The 22,519-nt window shown below is 31.1% G+C and overlaps 1 protein-coding gene and 1 long non-coding RNA gene across 2 annotated transcripts; one reads left to right on the top strand and one right to left on the bottom strand.

Moving 5' to 3' along the window:
• The first annotated feature begins 2,185 nt into the window (after positions 1-2,185).
• Positions 2,186-8,927, top strand: LOC108485981 (uncharacterized). The gene is made up of 4 exons (XR_001871392.2): positions 2,186-2,463; positions 4,419-4,480; positions 6,518-6,601; positions 8,689-8,927. It is a non-coding gene; the product is annotated as an uncharacterized LOC108485981 (long non-coding RNA).
• A 3,488-nt stretch (positions 8,928-12,415) lies between these two features.
• LOC108485043 (uncharacterized) lies at positions 12,416-13,556 on the bottom strand. Its single transcript, XM_017788903.1, has 2 exons — positions 13,014-13,556; positions 12,416-12,472 (listed from the first exon to the last, which is right to left on the bottom strand). The coding sequence occupies exons 1-2, from the start codon at positions 13,554-13,556 to the stop codon at positions 12,416-12,418; spliced, it is 600 nt and encodes a 199-aa protein (XP_017644392.1).
• Between the last annotated feature and the right edge of the window lie 8,963 nt (positions 13,557-22,519).

Raw genomic sequence — 22,519 nt, 5'->3', positions numbered from 1 at the left:
TTTGATATTTTTATTATTATTTAGAGACTCTATTGTTTTAATTTCAATCTATGGAATGGGACTCAAGAATTGGGTTTAAAAAGCATGCATGACATTTAATTTAATTTTAGGTTACTGAAATACAACATTTAATTATTTATACATATAATCTGATTTAAATCAAAATTTAATATCATTTTTTCGGTGCTAATCTGTAAATGTGTTTTGTTAAGGAAGTAAATTGAAAAATTAACTAAGTTTTCTTAAAAGTAGTCATTGTTATGTAGCAAAGCTAAATTAATTCGGTTTTTGATAACCTGTGAGTTCTTTGAAAAAGACTAAGTTTTCTTCTAAAATAAATAAATAAATATTTTAAATTAATTCTTTTCAAAACTCCGATAACCTTGCTAGGCCATCTCGGCGGTTGATGTAATCTGTCAAATTTGGGTCTAACGTCTAGGCCGGGTTGGGGAGGTTACACACCCACTATTCAGGGTGAAAATTCAATCCCGGAAGAGGATTATGTTGATAACTCCACCGCCAATGGTGGCGAAGGCTATGAGAACGGAGATGACTCAGTGACATAGGCAATGCTGAGGGTGTTACATAGGGTTGCTAGAGCCCAAACTAGATTAGGGAACTATGGGTCCGTTGCGGAAAGGTTCCAATCAAATGGGACGAAAACTTTCAAAGGTGTTGCTAAAACAACTCCTACTATGGTAGAGTATTGGATGGAGTCGACGAAAAGGATTTTGGAGGATTTAGACTATACTCCAAAGCAGAAGTTGAAGGGCACTGTGCTTTTGCTTAGGGAAGAGGCCTATCTTTGGTGACAGTCTGCTGTAAGAGGCACACAGGCTAATTGTATTAATTGGGAATATTTCCAAAGGGCCTTCCAAAAGAAGTATGTGGGTACTAGGTATGTGGAATCCCATAGACTCGAGTTCATTGAGTTAAAATAGAAAGATAAGAGTGTGCCGAAATAAGAGGTTGAATTTCTGAGACTTAACTACTAGGCCTAAAGAATGGTCACCACAAAGCAAGATAAGTGCGTGAGGTTCGAAAATGGGTTGCAATTCGACCTCAAAATTTAGGTTGCTTCACACTAGGAATGGGTATTTGAAACCCTTGTGAAGAAAGTCATAATTGTGAAGGAGATCAAACAAGTGGAACTTGAAAAATGAAAGAGTAAGGTCTTGGTTAAGAGAGGTTCTGGTTCCACTTATTCAGATTCTCATCCTATAAAATAAGCCAAAGAGATTAGACCAAAACAAAGGCTTGTTGTAGCTAATTCTGAGGATAGAATTTATAACTGTATGTATTGCGGTAAGTGCTACCCAGGCGAGTGTTGGAAGAAATTGGGTGCTTATCTGAAGTGTGGGTCGACGGAGCATATGGTAAGAGATTGCCCTCATCGAAGTGAGTAAGCACAAGCTCTACCCACAATCAAGCTTAAAACCAAAGATCGAGTTAGTTACCTCCAAGGGGCCGAGGTCAAAATAGAACCACAAATACTATAGCAACCAATGCAAACCAAACTGAGGCTAGACAAGTCACTCTTATTTATGTCATTAGAGGTTATGAGGACAGAGATGCATCCGATACCATCACAGGAATTTTGCCCTAATTGACATAAGATCTAAGAGATTTTGCCCTTTGGAAACAGTCAGTACCTCATTTTATTAATATTGAGTAAATTGACTATCATTATTAGAGATTATTTTATAAAATAATTATATGTAGATTTCAACAACTGTACAAATGAAATTATGAACATAATTTTGTATTTCTGAGCTTAAATTCAGCAAAGTGGCAAAGCTATATTAGGTAATAGAAATTTTACATTCATCCACATGTCATAATATTATGGTGCCAAATGGAAGAATTGTACCAATGTCACGTAAACTTCCTAAAATGTAACCTAAAATTGTTTTAGTATATATATGATTTTAATAACATTTAAATTATTAATAGTTGAAAATATCACCAATGCAAATTATAATCAAATAAAAATTAAATGTACTAATTGATGGGTTTTTAGATTCTACAAGTAGGGTTAAGATAATGATAAGTGTCCAATATGGTATAATAAAATATTAAAAAGAAATAAGATACATGACAAAATTTTAACTTTGCTTATGAAGTTAAAAAAGTACACTACTAGTGTATCAAATATTAACCCTTAGGGGATGTTTGATTCAAGGTAATGAGTATGCCATTACAAGCCTATTACAAGCCTATTCTACAGGTCCACACAAACAGATGTTTGGTTCAGTGAAATACTCTATTATGGGTGTATTCCGTTCCAGACTTAAGCAGAGATATTTGGTGATTTCTATTCCCTCCCCTCTTCACTTGTTTACTCATTCGTTGCTTGAAGAACCCTATCTTACCCTCACCAAATTCTCACCTCAAAAACACTCAAATGACAGCCATTTCTTGCTTCCTTCAACTCCGGTACTCCTCTTCTTCATCCAACGTCAGGTAAACATTTTTCCTTCCGTTGTTCCTTTCATTTTCCTGTCTGTCATTTTTTCTTACCCACAAATTTTTTCTACCTCTCTATGTTACTGCTTCATTCACCATCATCTCTAATATTCTTTTAATAAATAAAGTCTCTGAAATCTTGGATCTGAATTTTTGTCCTACCAGGCTTTCGGTGAGTTTACCTTTTCTACCTCTTCTTTGATTTTATTTTTCATGTAAATCAAAACCCCATTTTGTTAAAATTTATGTTTTGGCTGCAAATGAGAAGTTCAATTTTGATGATCAAGATCTTTCCTTTTCTTGTAATTTATGTTTTGGTTTTTTTGAATTGAATACCTAAAGTCTTAATCTTTTTGAGAATCTATTGAATTGCTTGTTTGGGTATGTTGAGAAATGATAGAAAACTTAATTGTTTGTATGATTAAAGGAATTTTTTATAATTTGATAGTTAATTTTTTGTATGATCTAACTTTGAGATTGCAGCCAATGTAGGCTGGTTTTTTTTAATCATTTATGATTTCTATTGATAACATTTGGATCAACAAATTTTCCATCCTCACTACTTTCCATACCTAAATGATTGACCTATTTAAAAGCTAAACAATCAAACAGGTGATGGTGATTCCAATGAAACAAATCAACCCCTAAAGTGGAATATAAATAATTTCCACAAACAAAAGGTAAACAAAAGAATCAACCCCAAAAAAATTCTATTCTATAATAAGAAGTATCAATTATGAACTAAAACAAGATAAATCGATGTTTACCCACTTCAAGTATAGGAACAATGATTGATTCCCAAAATCTAGCTTTTGCTTTTTAGCTCACTTTCCAAATCGTTTTTTCCCCAGTTTTCTGAATGACATGTTAAGCAAAACAAAAATAATTGTTTGTGTGATTAAAGGAAATTTTTGTAATTTGATAGTCAATTGTTTGTATGATCTGACTCTGAGATTGCAGCCAATGTGGGTTGGTTTTTTTTAATCATTGATGATTTGTATTGATAAAATTTGACTTGAAAAGGCTTTGTTTATTTTGTGTACATCATCAATGGAATTAATACGTCAATTTTGATCCAATGGTTGGCATCAATACATTGCTGTTTATTTTTGAGATGTTTCCTTATCTGCCTATCATTTGTTTTTGTAGATGTTTTAATATTTGGGGATTTTTATTTTATTTGGTTTCCTTTGTGGACTAGACATGATGTTCTTTCCTAAATTTTTTTAATTCAAAATAGGGTTATATGCTTATGAGAGTTAGTATTCTTTAGCATCGTGTTTTCAATAGTGACTCAATTTTAGTTTATACATGTATATTTTGTTAATATATTATTTCTATTAATGATAAGGGTTGTTGCTGTTTAATAATATTGTTGTTCATTTTTTGACCATGTAATCTTATGAAACTTGTATTTCTAGTATGATATACTTTAAACCATTTCCTAAATTATTATTTTTCCATGTTTTATTGTTGTTGTGTGTTTGCACTACTTGTTTTGAGTCATTTTAGTTTAGTCATATGCTAGATGAGTATGCTTTAATTGTTCAACCTTATATAATATTATGTGTTCATTTTTAGTTTTATTAGTTTCATGTTTTCCATTCATTTTTATGATAAACGGTGAATGGTTGAAGGAGCAGTGAGAGCAGTAGTAGTTTAGACTTTTTTTTCAATTTTTGTTCATCAACTAATGCATTTTGCCTTTGTTTTTTGTTAAGTTTTTTTTTTTTTGGATTTTTTAGTTGGAAATGATCATTTGGTTAATTTTAAGTTTTAAAAGATCTAGGTGTTGATTTTTTTCGATTTTGGGCTAGGATAATTTAACGCAATATATTTACAAGTATAGTATATTTTGTGATTGTGAAAAAAGGTTCTAGGAAAGTTCTTAGAATGGTTTGTGTGTTAAATGTGTATCCTCTTGAAATAATGGAATGATTTGTGTGTTTTAGCTAAAGAAGTGATTGAAGGTAGCAACAAGGAGGGGAAACATATCGCTCAAGGGTGTGCTAAGGTAACAATACCCTGCTAATGTCTTTGTTGTAAGTTGGTTATCTGTTCAACTTTGGAAAGATGAAATTTGTTAATGAAAAATGAGGCTGCTAATGTAAAGAGCAACACACCAAAATATAAAGCAAAACCGCAGTAGTTACCCTTTTAATGGAATTGAGTTAATACCACTTTTATTTTATATATTTTAAATTTGACTTTGCCATGAACAAAATAGACTAGTTACCCTTTTAATGGATTGATAAAATATAATAAAATATATAATTATTAACTTGGACCAGTGAAAAGAATATTTATAATAATTTTAAATTCAATTTTTTTATCAAAAAGTAGTATTTTAATCTATGGTTTAAATGATATGTTTTGTTTATCAAAATTGGATTAAATTGATGAATTGAATTGATTCAATCGGTATTATAAAATTAAGAAAAATCAATTAATAAAAATCAATTGAACTGGGTTAAAATTTGATTAAAAAGCTGTTTGAATAAAATTTAAGTTAATTTAAATATTTAATTTTGTTGTTATAATTTATAAAATGAATGCATATGTTAATATTATTAATTTATGTTTATCAAATTTTTTATTTTTACAAATTTCAAGATTTTTGAAATAAAAATATTTTGAAGTTTTACTTTACAATGATTGAACTAATTATTTAATCATCTTTACACTCGATCATTATTCATTTTTTTATTTAAACACACACAAAAAATATAAACTAAGATGATGTAAAAAACAAATAGAAAATCTATCTTTATAAGTTGTATTAAAGGCAGACCTAACCACTTGTAAACACTCAAAAAAAAGATAGAAATTATAGAAATAAAAAACATCTAAATTATAAAAAATATAATAATATATAATACAAAACAAATTAAACAGAGGTATAAGAAATAATGTAGTGTGGGAAAGGACATGAATGACAAAAGATTTCAATAAAGAAAAATTCTACCCACTTTATAAAAAAATCATAAATAGTAGCGATTCATATAACGTGGACAGTTCATCATAAGCGTGACAAAAAGTAATGACCCCATCACTTTTTTTTTTTAGAAGGAAAAAGAAAATGAATGTATTTAACTTTTATAATAATAACTTAATAACTCTTTTGCTATTACTTATAATAATTTTATTTTATATACAATAAAAAACAATAATTATATTTTTATAAATATTATTTTATTATAAAATTTAGACAAAAACAATATAATCTCGATAGGTATAAAAATTGGTCAACAATTAACTTCTTCATTCTCTTTCCCCCCAAAACAAGAAGAGAAGGGAAGAGCACCCAAGGTTTCATTACGTTTATGGTGTGCTTGACTTTGACAAATACCCAAAGTACTCTTTAAGATTTTCAAACCAAACCGAGAAGGGAAGAGAGATTATTTTTTTGATGAGCACATTCTTCATGTTTCTTACTGTAAACATATAACGAATTGAGTTAATACAAAATAAAAGAAAATAAGACCTTATTTAAATACCTTTTTAGTTTAAGTAAAATGTTATATTAAGTAAGTAGAGCCCTTTTATTTAACTATTCAATATATACCTTATAAAAAAGTAATATATTCAATTATTTCTTTTCTTTTCCCACAAAATTATTACATTTATATTATTTTTCCTTTTACTAATTTTAACTATTCAAACAAAATAATATATCTTTTTCTATTCACGATTATTAACTCAAATATAACATTAGTTAATTACAATGTGAGGATGAATACAAGCTCTTTAAAAGGTAAATTAAAGATCGAATTTTAAAAGTTTCATGTAATATATGTATATTTCGTAAAATTGGAAATTGTGTAATTTGGATGTGGATGTATTTTAAGTTTAGATGTTCATCATTAATTTTTCTTTAAAACAACTATAATTTTTGTTCATGACATTATTATTCGCTAAATAAAGAGCCGTTTTTGTTGAATGAAATTTGATAAAGAAATTAATTTCAAGTTTTTTACTTGCGAAGTAGTTGTAATTTCTATTTGAGCTTTGCAAAGATTCCTAATATGTATTGTTCATTTTTCTTTGACAGTGTGTTATTTTTTCCTCTTCTTATTTGGCTTGCTTGATTGCTTCCTCTACCCACAGTTGAGCTTCTTGTATCTACCGAACCACTGTAAGTTCTTTGGAAATTAAATTCTTTGATTTTGTTTTACTTCTATTGAAATTAGTATTGAAGTACTATGATTTGAAGATATGTAACACTTTAATATCTTGCAGTAATGGCTCGTCTGCCTTTAATAGTACAGAGTGAGAGGCGCAAAAGAATTGTTCTTGCATTAATAGTATGATTGCAAATGTGTACTATTGTGAGTTAGTTCTTAGTCATATTGGGTGCCATCCATAGCCTACATACTTATAGACTAAGGATTAGATCATATATTTTAGATTTTTATGCAAAACAAGATTATGTGAACAGACTTGTATATGCTAGTGACGAGACTTGTATTGAACAAGTTAGGATGAATAGAATTACCTTTTTTAAACTATGTGAGATGTTACAAACTTTAGGGGGATTGAAGTCGTCAAGGAACATGCTTGTTAATGAACAAGTGGCAATGTTTTTACATATCATTTCTCATCACCTTAAAAATCGAGTTATCAAGCATAACTTTAATAGGTCCAGGGAAACCGTTAGCAGATCATTTCACAATGTTTTTAATACTGTCATACGCTTACAAGATGTGTTATTTAAAAAGTTAGAGCCAATTACAGCTAATTCTACATACCCAAGGTGGAAATGATTTAAGGTATTGGACGGAATTCCATATATAGCTCGTGCATAATTTAGCTGATTTAGATTTAAATATAGTATCCTAACCCGAGGTTTTATACATGTGATGTAGAATTACTTAGATGCTTTAGATGGAACCCACCCAACAGTTGATAAACCTAGATATCGAACTTGAAAAAGTGATATAGTAACAAATATGTTAGGTGTTTGTATACCTTATATGCATTTTGTTTATGTTCTTCTTGGTTAGGAAGGTTCTGTTGCTGATGGACGGGTTCTTCGAGATGCCATTAGTAGGAGACATGGACTAACAGTTCCTCACGATAAAGTGCAAAATTAGAGGAATTTGAACCAATTTATAATATCATACTTTTTTGGGAAATTAATCATGATAAATAGTTTTTTTTATAGGTTGTTATTATCTAGTTGATGTTGGATACACAAACTGTGAGGGATTTCTTGCGCATTTTAGAGGACAAAGATATTATTTGAATGAGTGGCGTTAGGGTTACCAGCCAAGTGCTCTAGAAGAATTTTTCAATATGAAACATGCTTCACCACGTAATATTATTGAAAGATGCTTTGGGTTATTAAAACTTAAATGGGGAATACTTAGAAGTCCATCATTCTATCCTGTGAGAGTGCATAATAGAATCATTATTGCATGTTATTTGCTCCATAATTTTATTTGAACCTATATGAGTCTTGATCCTATTAAAGTGGAGTTGGGAGAAAGATTACCTAGTAATGTGATAGATGATGATGAACTAAATATCGTAAATATTCATCCATCGAATGCATGGGCTACTTGGAGGATGAAACTAGCCAATCAAATGTTCGATGAATGGCAAGCATCTAGAAATTAGTTAGGTTTAGGGTAAAAATAGTAAACATTAATTTGTTTATGTTATTTCATGTATTTATTTTATGATACTTCGGTGGTGTTTGAATTGTTTTTTGTATTGTACTAGACTTGTTGAATTATAATTTATTTTCTTTTGATTCATCATGTGCTATAATTTTATTAAGTGATGACCTTTTGATTCATAATATTGAACTTAAATTTAATTTGCATTTTTTCTTAAGAAAGTTATGTTAGGTTTTTCACAATTAAGTGTTTCTTCCCAAGATTCTCAAGGAACCAAAAGGAAATGGGTTCTAGGAGAAGATGATGCGTTGGTTACCTATATGGAACCTTTAATGTAGATACGAGATTCAAAGCCCGGTTATTTAAATGAGCTACAAAAAAAATGTTAGAAAAAAGTTTTACCCCATGCTATATTGAAGGCTAAACCTAATCTTGAATAAAGGATTAGGACATTGAAAAGGGATTGGGCAATCGTTTATGACATGCTTAGTGGAAAAAACAATAGGGGCTTTGGTTGGGACAAGCATAGGTAGCTTGTTATTGCTTTATTATCTTGTTTAGGCTAAACTTATATCTAATATGGATTTCTCATTTTTTATAGAGTCATAAAGAAGCTGGTCAATTCAAACATCGTAGTTTCCCTTGTTATTTACTGCCATCTATACAAAAGATCGAGCCGCTGGGAAAGATGCTCAAACAATCACTGATATTATTAAAGAAATAGATGTTGAGGATGTAGCTACTACAAATACTCATGAAGAAAGAAACGATTTCAATGGATGTGAAGTTGATATTTCTTTGGATGACATGGATCTTTCAGCTACACAACCACAACCACCTAAAAACCAAGGTGATTCCACATTTTTAAAGAAGAAAACAAAGATTTCTGATGCAAGTGATCATAATTCTTCTACTTCATTTACTGATGCTACGACTTTATTGGCAGAAAACTACAAATTGTTGGCATTGAAATCAGTAGGAGTATTGCCTCCGAAGTGCTAATTCAAGAAAAGTTAGAAATGACCATTCAAGAAAGTGCTCTAAAATTATATCCAACATTATGTGAAGTAGAAGGTTTAACTGAGGACGAGCGTTATTGCGCGTTGAGCAAAATTCCAAACCATCCAACGCAAATGCTTATTTTCTTTAGTTTATCTTCTTCTGTGCGATTGGAATAGGTCAGAAGATTTCTTACTAACCATTAAAAATCAAGGCTGTGTTGATGATATTTTGACAATTTTTTATGTTTGTAATATTTGGATGGTATAATGACATGCTAGAATGTCATTACAATGTTTTAACTTTTTGATGTTGTAAAATTTAACATATGGATTATGACATATAAGCTAATGAAATCATGTAACTTTTTGTTAATATATGATTATTTTTGGATGTGAAATATAATTCTCAAGCTATTTATTACTTCTAATATTTTGTTTTTATTGTAGAATAATTAAATTATTTGTTTCACTAATAATATTTTAGCACATTAAATATGTATTGCAGTTTAAAAATAATAAAGTAGGTTATATATTATTTTTATAATATTATATATTATGATTTTTAATTCATATAATAATAATTATATTAAGAATGTTATTAAAATATATATTATTTTATTAAATTGTATTTAATAATAAATATTTTAAAATAAGATTAAATTATTTATTATTTTTAATAAAATATATTTAACAATAATTTTATTAAAATTTAATAATAATAACAATAATCATCTACCTAAAAAATTCTACTAAGGGTACTTTAGTCATTTAAGCCTTTTTCCTTATACTATTACAACATCTATTCCATTCGACCAAACACAAGAATTCTATTATAGTTCTATTCCATTCCATTTAACCAAACAATTGAATTATTGATTATAGCTCTATTCCATTATAGTGAACCAAAAGTACCTTTAATTCATTATTAACAACATTAAAAAATGATGGGTTAACTATACAAATGGTCACGCAACTATTAACACGTTTTTGTTTTGGTTGTCCAACTATAAAAATAATTCAATTTAGACACTAATTTTAGTATTCTTTTCTATTTTTGCTCAGTCGTCGTTAAAATGATAATGAAAATAATGACGTGGCTTTTTTCTAACAGATATCAAAACTTACATATTCTATCAATTTAATCCTAATTCTAAATAATTCAATAAATTTAAACCGTTCACATTTACAAATTCTATCTATTTGATCCTCAAACACATATATATAATTAAAGCATTTAATTTGTCTTTATATTTCACGTAATAACAGCTTTTAATATAACATAATTTATATTATTTGGAAATTTTTCCTAAATTTTTGAATCTAAAAGGTAATTATATTATGAAGAAAAATTATCTTTAAATATTAAAAGCTTAATTGCGGAACACATATGATATTCCTAATTGTACTAATTTGCAGCTTCATGCTACTTGATCTTGGTTTCTTTTGAGGGGGCTTTTTGTTTTTTTCTAGTTGTAAAGTATTACCAGATTTGTTTCGAAAAATGGAAAATACAAAGAGGCAGTGAAATTTTCATTTTTTGGGTTCAAAAAATTTTCATTATTTTATGGAATTGATGTGTTTTATTTTCAATCGTAAGTCAAGTTTGCAATCGTATGGGTTTCTCATTTTATTATTTCTTCCAATTTTAATTTGATTAATAATAAATGTCAAGTTCATTTATCAGGTTAGGTCTTAACTTGAAAAATCACTACAAATACCTTGTTGTTATAGAAAAATTAACAAAACAATAAATAAAAGTGGATGAAAATACAAGAGAAATTTTCATTGTCGTATTTTCACTTATAGTGTACTATTTATAAGCTCCTTTACATTCAATTACATTTAATGAACTAAGTTTTCTTAATTACTCCATTTAATGATCTCTTGATTATAAATGAAGTAAAGAGTCTTATTACTTTAATATGCTTAGGGGGTTATAGACATCTATTTAATTTACAACACTTCCCCTTGGATGTCTTTTAAATAAGAATGTACCTCATTAAAACCTTTATTAGGAAAAACCCTGTAGGATAAAAACCTAATGAACGAAAAAGAGTACACAATCTCCTATTACAAGTTGTCTCGTTAAAAACCTTTACCAAGAAAACCCAGTGGGACAAAACCTTGGTTAAAGGAAAATAGTACAACGTGTTTTAAACTCCTCCTAATGACGACATCACATTATATCTTTGAGTCGACGCATTCCAATCTTGTTTCGTAGTCTTTCAAAAGTTGAAGTTGGCAATGCCTTGGTAAAAATATCTACTAAATTATCACTAGAACAAATTTGTTGAACTTCTATGTCACCTTTCTTCTCAAGATCATGAGTGAAGAATAATTTTGGTGAAATATGTTTCGTTCTATCACCTTTGATATAACCACCCTTTAATTGAGCTATACATGCTGCATTATCTTCGTATAAGATAGTTGGCATATTTTCCTGTAAAGGCAAATTACATATCTTTTAGATATGTTGGGTTAATAACCTTAGCCAAACACACTCTCGGCTTGCCTCATGCATTGCAATTATTTCAGCATGATTTGAAGAGGCAACATCTAATTTTTACTTTGTCGAACGCCATGATATGGCAGTACCTCCACATGTAAATAAATATCACGTTTGATATCGACCTTTATGTGGATCCGATAAATATCCAGCATCAGCATAACCAACTAATAGGGATTTTGAATCATTTGAATAAAATAACCTCATATCAATGGTTCCTTTAAGATATCTAAATACATGTTTAATTCCATTCCAATGTCTACGTGTTGGAGAAGAATTAAATCTTGCTAACAAGTTTACAGCAAAAGTTATATCAGGTCTTGTGTTATTTGCAAGATACATCAATGCTCCTATGGCACATAGATATGGTACTTTAGGACCAAGAAACTCTTCATCATTCTCAAAAGGACGAAATTGATCTTTATTCACATCTAACGATCGTACAACCATCGGGGTACTCAATGGATATGTTTTATCCATATAAAATATATTTAAGATCTTTTTCGTATAAGTTGACTGATAGACATGAATTTCATCTTTTAAATGCTCGATCTGTAGGCCAAAATAAAATTTTGTTTTTCCGAGGTCTTTTATCTCAAATTCTTTCTTTAAATAATTTACTGCATTTTGAAGCTCTTCAGGAGTTCCAATAATATTTAGATCATCAACATAAATAGCAATTATCACAAAGTTTGATTCAGACCTTTTTATAAAAACACATGGGCAGATTGGATCATTTTTATAACCTTCTTTTAACAAATATTCACTAAGACGATTGTACCACATACGTCCAGATTGTTTTAATCCATATAAACTTTTCTTTAATCAGATTGAGCAGTTTTCTCGGGAAACTCTATATCCTTCAAGGATTTTAAATCCTTCTGGGATTTTCATATAAATTTCACCATCAAGTGTACAATACAAATAGGCTGTAACAACATCCATTAGACGCATGTCAAATTTTTCATATACTGCTAGACTAATAAGGTATCTAAACGTGATTCCATCCACCACAGGAGAATATGTCTCTTCATAATCAATGTCGGGTCTTTGCGAAAATCCTTGTGCTACAAGTCGTGATTTATATGTTACGACTTCATTTTTCTCATTTTGTTTTCACACAAATATCCATTTATATCCTACCGGCTTTACATATTTAGGTGTTTGGACTATAGGTCCAAAAACCTCACGTTTAGAAAGTGAATTTAATTCTGCTTGAATTGCGTCTTTCCATTTTGACCAATCTTTTCTATTTCTACATTCCTCAATAGATTTAGGCTCAAGATCCTCATTTTCTTTTACTTTTATAGAAACATTATAAGCAAAATTGTTGTCGGCAGCTATATTTTTTCGGTTCCATCTTTTTCCTGAAGTAACATAACTTATTGAGATTTCTTCGTTATTACCATTTTCAGGTACCTGGACCTCTTCTGGGGTTTTTTGATTAGTTATATCTTTGGCCTCTTCTGGGGCACTTGCCTCCACAATATTACCATCTCGAATAATTGATCGTTTCTTTTTACGAGGATTTTTATCTTTGGAACCAATTGGCCTTCCACGCTTCAGGCATGGATTACTTTCTTTTGCACTAACAATTTGCCTTATTGGGATATCAATTCTTATTGGAGCATTGTCAGCTGGTATGTGATATTTTGTAATTCTCTTTAGGTTAGTAAATGAATTTGGCAGTTGATTGGCAATGTTTTGCAAATGTATAATCCTTTGAACTTCTTGTTCACATTGACTTGTACGAGGATCTAATTGAGATAATGATGATCCATTCCATGTAATTTCTTTTACCAGTTGTCTTTTCTCTTCCCCTAATGTTGGGAATGTTGTTTCATCAAAATGACAATCAATAAATCGTGCAATAAAGAAATCTCCAGTTAATGGTTCAACATACTTAATTATAGAAAGAGATTCATAACCAACATATATTCCCAACCTCCTTTGAGGACCCATATTTGTGCTTTGTGGTGGAGTAATTGGAACATATACTGCACATCCAAAAATTCTAAGATGGGAAATATTTGGCTCCTGGCCAAAAGCCAATTGTAATGGGGAGTATTTATTATAACTTGTTGGCCTTAAGCGCACAAGTTCTGCTACATGCAAAATAGCATATGCCCAAGCTGTAACAGGGAGTTTTGTTCTCATAAGCAATTGTCGAGCTATTAGTTAGAGGCATTTGATAAATGATTCAGTTAAACCATTTTGTGTATGAACATTAGCTATAGGATGTTCAACTTTTATCCCAATTGACATACAATAATCATTAAAAGCTTAGGATGTAAACTCACTAGCATTATCAAGATGAATAGTTTTGATTGCATAATCTGGAAATTGTGCTCTTAATCAAATTATTTGAGCAAGTAGTCTCACAAACGCCAGGTTGCCAGTCGATAATAAGCACACATGTTTATTGTGTTGCATAATCTTTAATTGTTGATGATGATTTCATTTCAACTATTGGCCTGAAGAGTTTTTCTTATGTTGTTTATTGTGTTGGTAAGTCTGTTGGTGAGGATAGATTAAATCAAAGTATACAAAATTTGAATAAAGAATTTTTATGTAAAAAACCCAATTTGTTTGATTGTGATGGTTATGTGAATTCTTTACATCATTGTGTGAAATCCTCAAGTACGTGCATGCTTGTTCGGATGAATTTTAAGAGGTTTGATTGTTTGAATGTGTGTACGCTAAAATCCTCTTTGTTTAGCATGTGTAATTTATTGGTGGAAAAGAAACTTTTGCTGCATTTTGGAATGAGTGATCAAAACCATGTGTTTCAATCCGGAGCATGTTTCCCTATGTTGATAAGTGAATGTGAGCATCATAATTTTATCTTGAATAAATGTGTTGCACCTTTCCATTTGCTCCAAGTTTTATCATTATTTTTTAAAACAAAACATGTGAATTTTGATGTCTTGCGAAGTCAAAATCAAATCTTTGATTCCGAAGGTTGTTCTATATTATGGTTTAAAGGATTTGAGCGTGTTTTGCATGGTTATGACTTTCCATTGCTTCGTGTTCCTACCATGTTGCCGGCAATGAAATGTTCAACACAAATTGAAATGGTAAGAGAGAACCTTGTTTTTGATCCCGGTGATTATAGTTCTATATTATTGTTCAAGGGACTTGAACCATGGAATTTTGTTTTCCAAGATTATATCTTTCGAATACTTTGTGATTCTGGTTTGTTGTCATCGATGGACTTCTTGAATCATTATGGCAAGGTAAGACCAATTTCTATTTTTGATCCCGGCATTGGTTTATGCATCTCAATTTTGAATAAGATTCTGAAAATTTATTTTGTGTTTATAATTCAAAGTGTCACTAATTTATTTCATTTTCGTGTTGGTGACAATTTGAAATGGTATCCTTCCAAAGAGGGAAGGTATCCAAACAGCCTTCTGTCTTCTCGAACCATTTGTGATTCTCACATTTTTGGAAGCGACTTTGTCAGGTTTATGAATAAAGAGGGTCGTGATCTAGAAAAGTTTTTCGCGAGCAAATGGTCCGGTTTGAGGACAAATCATTTTCAAGAGGGAGGGAATGATGCGATCCCGGCCGCATCATGTTTTGATACACCTTGACGACATCGAAATTGGCCCAATCACAAGAGGCCCAAGTGTAAAATGAAGTTTTGTAATTTTAGTTTGTTAATTTGGTTGCTGGAAAATAAGGACTTTGATTCATTTATTTTAGTTACTTTAGTTATTTTAGTTTGTGTCTTTAATTATGTCATAATTTGAGCATCATTAGTATGAGTCTTTAATTATGTCATAGTTTGAACATCATTAATATGTGTTCTGCATTTAATAAAGTCATGCATTATGTAACTCTCATGTTAGTTAAGTTTGCATCAGAAATTATGACATGCATTATGTAACTCCTATGTTAGTTAAAGTTTGCATCATTAAATTAAGTCATGCAATAAGTAACTCATTTGTTCATTTAGTTTACATCTTAAACCATGCATTTAAGCATCTTAGTTGTTAAATATGTTTGAGTTTGTTTATATAAGTATGCTATTTAATTTGGCTGTTACTTTTTATTGCATAAATTAAAGTGTGTTTATTTTCATTTTGAATAAGGTGATTTGAGTTGCATGTTCATTAATAAATTTGTGTATGAGTGTTTATAGTGTGCTGATTCTTATCAGTTTCTTTAATGCTTAATTATCTACCTTGTAGGTGACTATTCATATGGCTAATTGACTTTTCAAGTTTGGACATTTTTCAAGCCTTCAAAGATCATCATGGTGGTTGTTCAAATGGTCCAAGAGTGTCTCTTCAAACCTGTTCAGTTTTAAAGCATTCAAAGCTAATTAAGGAGCCAATTAAAGAGATGAATGCACAAGTCTTTTGATATTTAGTTTAAGGGAGATGAAGGGACACCAAACAACACATTAAGGGTTCATTAAGTCATCAATAAAGTGAAGAGACATGCCTTTTCATCTACTTCAGAATCAAGTGAAGAGACATAACTATTGGCTTCCCTACATGAATTTAAAACGAAATTAATGCCTGTAATAACCTTAGTTAATTGCTGAAGATAAAAGGTCTCACATAGGCATTCGAATAGTCATAATAATGCCTATAAATAATTTGTAAGAAAACACTGTTTTGGTTAGACAACTTTTGCTCAATTTATGAATTATTTGATACTTGTGAGAATTCAAATCTCCTTGTTTCTCTCTATGACTAATATGACTTATCAAGCTAAGTCTTGTGGTGTCATTTCCATCCTTGTTTATCGAACTTATCACTTCTAAATGTGGCATTTAACATACCTCTGGTTTCTATCTAGCTAGATAGTGGGTCAAGGTTTCTTTGCTATATTCCCAACCATTTTCACCTAAGAGCTGTTTAAGACTCGGGTCAACAATTTCCTATATTGTTGGTTCTATCTTAGCCCTTAGCCAATCCTTATTCATCTTTCATCTAAACCATTTTTGTTACCTTTTTCTGAACCAATTTCTCAACCTCTTCCAATTTATTTTGAAAACAATCCAAGCCTTACTTAATTTCACGATCAGGTAATCTAAACGACTTGAATCAACACCAAACCAAGTTCGTATCAACCCAAGTCCTTCATGTTAAACTATTGTGCTAACACAGTTTAATCGATGACAATTCTCTTACATCATTTCCAATAAGTAGAATATCATCGACATACAAAACAAGAAATACCACTTTTTTGTCCTTTATACGCTTATAAACACAAGATTCATCAGTGTTTTGCTCAAATACAAAAGTCTTAATCATTTGATCAAATCTTTTATTCCACGAGCAGGACGCCAGTTTGCAAACTTTTTACTCCTTTCCTCTGACAACATAACCAATGAGTTGAGCCATATAAATAGTATCATCAAGATAGTCATTTAACAATGTTGTCTTCACATCCATTTGCCAAATCTCGTAATTGAGAGCAACAATAATGGATAAGAGTATGCAGATAGACTTGAGCATGGCTACTAGAGAAAGGGTCTCATCGTAATCGATGTATTCTTTTTATGAGTAGCATTTCCCTGCAAGTCTAGCTTTGCATGTTTCCACTTTCCCTTTCGTATTTCTCTTCTTCTTGAAGATCCACTTACACCCTTTGGGCTTAATCACAATCAGTAAGTCTACAAGTTTCTACATCGTATTGGATTTCATAGAATCCATCTCGACATCCATGGCTTGTTTCTAGATCTTCGAATCAATGTCCTGTATAGCCTCATCGTAAGTGAGTGGATCATCATCCTCATGATTGGCTTCTGTATTATAAATACTACATCATAGATGAATAAGTCCAGTTTGTTAGAAACTCTCCCACTACAACGGATTCACCTATGTTTTTGATTATTTGCAGGTTTTTGTACAACTTTATCGAGAATTGAACTTGGTAATTGTTCTACCACTCCTAAAAATTCCTTGAGTACCACTTTACTTCGAGGCTTAAAGTTATCCATATAACTTTCCTCAAGGAAAGTAGCATGAGTAAAAACTTTAATCGCATTATCTTTCAGATTATAGAATAATCCTCTCTTTGTACAATTCTGCCTGTGCATTCAACTTCTTTGAATCCTTATCCAAAATGTGTGCTAGATTACCCCATATTTTAAAGTGATTTAGAACAGGTTTCTTTCCATGCCATAGTTCATAAGGTGTCCTACAAGAAGACTTGGTTGGCACATCATTCAGAATATTGCAAGCTGTTTGTATCGCATATTCCTAGAAGGAAGTAGAAAGTTGTGAATAGCTTAACATTGAACAAACCATGTCAAGCAAGGTTCTATTCCTTCTCTCAGCTGCACCATTCTGTTGTGGACTGCCTGACACAGTAATTGAGATAAAATCCCATTCTCTATGAAGTATCCTAAGAACTCATCGGACAAATATTCCCCACCTCAGTTACACCGAAGATTCTTTATAGATAAACCTAATTGTTTTTCCACTTCTGCACAACTCTCAAACTTTATTAAAGGTTTCACTTTTGCGGTGCATTAGATACACATATCTATATTGATAATAGTCATCAATAAAAGTCACTTAATGATCATAACTTCCTTGAGCACTGATGCTCATAGGACCACATAAATCAGTGTGCACAAGTTCTAAAGGTTGGTTGCCCCTTATACCTTTCACATTAAAAGACCTCTTAGTCATTTTACCTTCCAAGAATGATTCATATTGTGGAAGACTAACTTCTTTAAGCATACTTAAGGGACCATCTTTCACGAGTCTAGTTATTCTTTCTTGGTTAATATGACCAAGTCTTAAATGCCATAGGTACCCCTCATCAGAGTGAGAAGTTTGAAGCATCGAGTAGTTATTTGGTTTGATAAAGTAGAGATTGTTTTCCATCCATCCGTTACAAATTAAAGAATGATTTCTGTTAATAGCAATCTATTTACTGAATGTCACGGTATAACAGTCATAAAATAAACATGCTACATAAATTAAATTCCTTTTAAAATAAGGTGTATAAAACACATTCTTTAAAACAATCTTCCTAAAAGTATCAAAGTGTAAAATAATTTTCCCCACTACTTCGGCTGAAACGTAGCTCTCATATCTAGTCCGCAATGAAAGGCTCTTATCACGCATCATTTTGTTGGACCCCTGTAAAGAAACACACACATGGTTAGTGGCTCTAGAATCAATAACCCAGTTATCAATTGATTCTTTCACTAAGCAAGCTTCAACCATAAAGAGTTTCATACTTTTGCCCTTTTCGACTAAGTAATCCAAATACTCTTTATAGTTTGATTTGAAATGTTATTTTCTATTGCAGAAGAAATATTCGATCTTTTTAGGATCTTTTGACTTCTTAGTCTTGTTCCTATCCACACGAGGTGGAACTGAAGACTTGATAGATTTCTTCTTTTCCTTACCTTTTTGTTTCCTCTTAGAGGACGAGGGGTCGATAGTTAAGTTTGCCTTAAGTTTCTCCTAAGCCGGCTTACCACCATTCAGCATTAACTTATAGGATTGTAATTCCTTTATGAGTTGAGTCAAGGTAAGCGCCTTGTTCCCTAAGTTGTAAGCAGCCCTAAAACTAGCAAACTTTATAGTTAATGATTTGAACACTATTTCAATCTGAGTGTTCACGTCTAGTTCAGCCTCATTGTCCGCCACTTCTGCAAAGAATCCCATAAGCTTAAACATATGTTCTTTGACCAGAGTGCTGGTTTTCTATTGAGAATTTGTAATAGCGGATTGTCGAGCCAATGTTACTTGGCCTTTGAGCAAATCCTTCAAATTTGTCATGATATCTTTGGTGGTACAGAAATTCTTGTGTTGCTTTTGCAACACACTACTCAAGCTTGCTAACATATAACTTCGAGCAATCGAATCAGAATCTCTCTAGCGATTTCTCGCTTTGGGCTGAGCTTTAGGAGGACACGTTTCATCAAGAATGAATTTTTGTTTCTCACAATTGAGAATTATCAGCAAGTTCCATTTCCATTCTCGAAAGTTATCCCCATTTAATTTATTCTCGATAAGAATGCTAATAACAGGAGTAGGAGACATATTTGAATTGAAAAAAAATAAATATTTCACTAATTACTATCTTTGTATTAAGAAAATATTTTTCATTTCAGCAACATATCAAGAATGCAGTATGATGCATGTGTCTTGCATTAAAACCTTAAAAAAATTATTCTTACGACTATTCTCACACCCATCAACCATGTCATCTTGGGGTCCCATGATTAACTAGTAAGAACATGGATTACATCCAACCAGTTCATGAATCTTAATTCTCAAGACTCCACACAAACTAATGACCATTTAACATTTGGCCATCATCTCTAGCTTAAATATTGTTTCTTGGGAAACTATTTAATAAGAGATGATCTTGAGTGTGTAACCATTGACTCAACACCTTTCATGAACATGTTCTTATTTGTGAGTCCTCTTGGGACAATATCTCTGAAAGTCATGCATGACTAGTTGTCCTTAAAAGGAAATCTCATCTAGTGAACCCACATGACAAAGTTTACCTTGGGGTGAGGCCAGGGTAGGAACCAACTCGAAACTTTATCATGCTATCACTTAGGGACCATCAATAGAGGTTGTAGGTCTTGTTCAAAGACCTTCTCCCAGTCAATATTTAAAAACATGCAAGGTTTTTTATCCCAAATTTCAAGAATGACCATACAATAATCCTAGTGGCATTCTTACCAAATCTAAATGACATGCTTCCAATATATGCATGGCGTGCTATAGAAATTTTATAATATCCATTCATAAAAATGAATAAATCAATCATAAAAACAAAAAATTTTGATTCTCCGCAGTTTTTCTTTTAAAGGAAAAACCGAATAAGTGAATGCGAACCGTGCACCAGGTAGGGTCCCAGGAAAGGGAGGTGAGTCAAATTCGACCGCTTAAAAACCAAGTCTTTCTTAGCCAGAGCCAATCCTAGACATGCACCTTCTCATTACCACACTTCTCACAGTTATCGAATAACCTAAAAAAGTGAATAGAACAATACAACACATGTATTTTCTCATTACCACACTTTTTATTTTTAATCGATCAACTGTGGATCATCTCATATATATATCACAATTATATCATTACATAATATAAATATTATAAACAATTATAAAACATATATATAATGTGATAGGTAATTAAAATAAAATTGCCAATCAAGATTTCCATGGTTCTATTTTTAGAGAATAAATGGAAAAATAAAATTACATAATTTTTCACCACAAAGCATTCCTTAGGTCTTCAACTGCCATCACATCTTTTCCTCGTCATGGACTCCTTTTGAAAAAATTACATTTAAATTTTCTATGTATTTCTGGCTCACAAGAATTCTAAGAATTTTAAAAAAAAAATAGCCTTGCATGGAGATGATAGTCCACGATCTATTTCCAAAGAACCACAAGCTCGGTAAAAAACAATTGTATAACAAATATATAATATCACATTCATTCTCATCTATAACTCAAAACATGCATAAGATTTAAAGAATGTCACTTTCTATGTAATCAAACCATTCAAGAAGAAGAGAAATTTATTTTGATTATATGTTTATACTTGTAGACAGAACACAACCTGGCTCAGAAATCAATTGTTGGGAAAAAAACAAGTTTGAAAATGCAGCGAAAAATAAATTTAGGGAAAAACTAGATTTTTAAAATTTTTTCCAAAACAAGATCTTGGTTGTGATATCGAAAATAATAAACATTTAATCAAAATTGTACCTTTTCAATTCTTCTAGGATGAGCGCTTCGACCAATAGTCTTCTCCGCTATCCTCAAACTCACATCTGCCGAGTGTGAGCTCGCTTTGAATCAGAAATTTTTCAGAAAAATTACCAGTGGGATAATTTTGAAATTTCTCTAAACTTTTAGTTCAAGTTGTAAATCAGGAAAATATCTTTAGAAATTTTCTGGAATAATCTCTTTAGAGAATTTTCTCTCTACAACTTTCTCTTGAATTCAAGTGTGTAAATAATGACCCGAGACTCTCTTTATATAGGGAGATTTTAGAGAGTTTAACTATAATTAAATTTAATCACTTTAATGTTAAATTAATATAATATTTATCAAGATAAATATAAGATTAAATCTTATTAAAATAAAAGAATGCATTAAATTAAATTTAATATTAAAATATTATTATTTTTGGAATAATTAATCTAAAATCAAATTCTCTGTTAAAGTCTCAATAGGAGTGTAATCTTTCCACTACTCAACCATCAATGACAAATCGTCGGTGGCCACCGAGACACCATTGTCAGAACTGTCGTCACCACCATGTCCAATGATGTAGGTGCGACACCCCGAGCCAGTTCGGTCTGAGTCAATGGCAACCTAACTGGTCCGGTCTAGCCACCAGTTGGACCGTTGACCCGATTGCACATATGGAGCCTGGTTCAACCAGTTTTTGGGTCTTGGTCTCGATTTTGGGCTCCCGAGCCCAATTTATGATCTCAAGTCCATTTTTTAAGTTCAATTACCCATTAGGCCAATTGTCTAACTTGAAAATTAACTTTTAAAAATATAATATTAATTTTAATTGATTTGATTAATTTAATTTTACTTTATCAAAATTAATTTTTCCAAAAATCACTTAGGTTTTCCAAATTAATTTTTCAAGAAAATTTTTTAATCAAATTCTCTAGTTGAACAATTCTTACGACCACCTAATTTAATTCCACATCGAATAAATTGACTCAATTAAATTATTCCCAATGTCGTAGAATTTTTTTCTTATACAAATGAAGTCCGATCGAGCTTTTGTTGAGCTAGCGGAAGCACCAATCGGACATATACAATTAGGCTCTAGTGATTGCAATTATGTCCAGAAGCATTGTTCTGATAATTCACAATTACTTAATCCTGGAGTCAGTCTACAAGAAGTACCATGATTGAAAACTCCTTATTGTATACTTTTTATGAAAACAATTCA

The sequence above is a fragment of the Gossypium arboreum genome, chromosome 11, assembly GCF_025698485.1.
Source record: "Gossypium arboreum isolate Shixiya-1 chromosome 11, ASM2569848v2, whole genome shotgun sequence".
Taxonomy (NCBI): Eukaryota; Viridiplantae; Streptophyta; class Magnoliopsida; order Malvales; family Malvaceae; genus Gossypium; species Gossypium arboreum.
The sequence above is the reverse complement of the archived record's forward strand: the minus strand, read 5'-3'. Positions and strand labels throughout refer to the sequence as shown.

What these genes read in the sequence shown, in the direction of transcription:
- LOC108485043 (XM_017788903.1), bottom strand. Translation starts at nt 13,556, where the DNA reads ATGGGTCCTCAAAGGAGGTTGGGAATATATGTTGGTTATGAATCTCTT. An exon ending in AAACCCCAGAAGAGGTCCAG is followed by an intron (nt 12,473 to 13,013) that starts GTACCTGAAAAT and finishes AAATCCCAGAAG; the next exon opens with GATTTAAAATCCTTGAAGGA.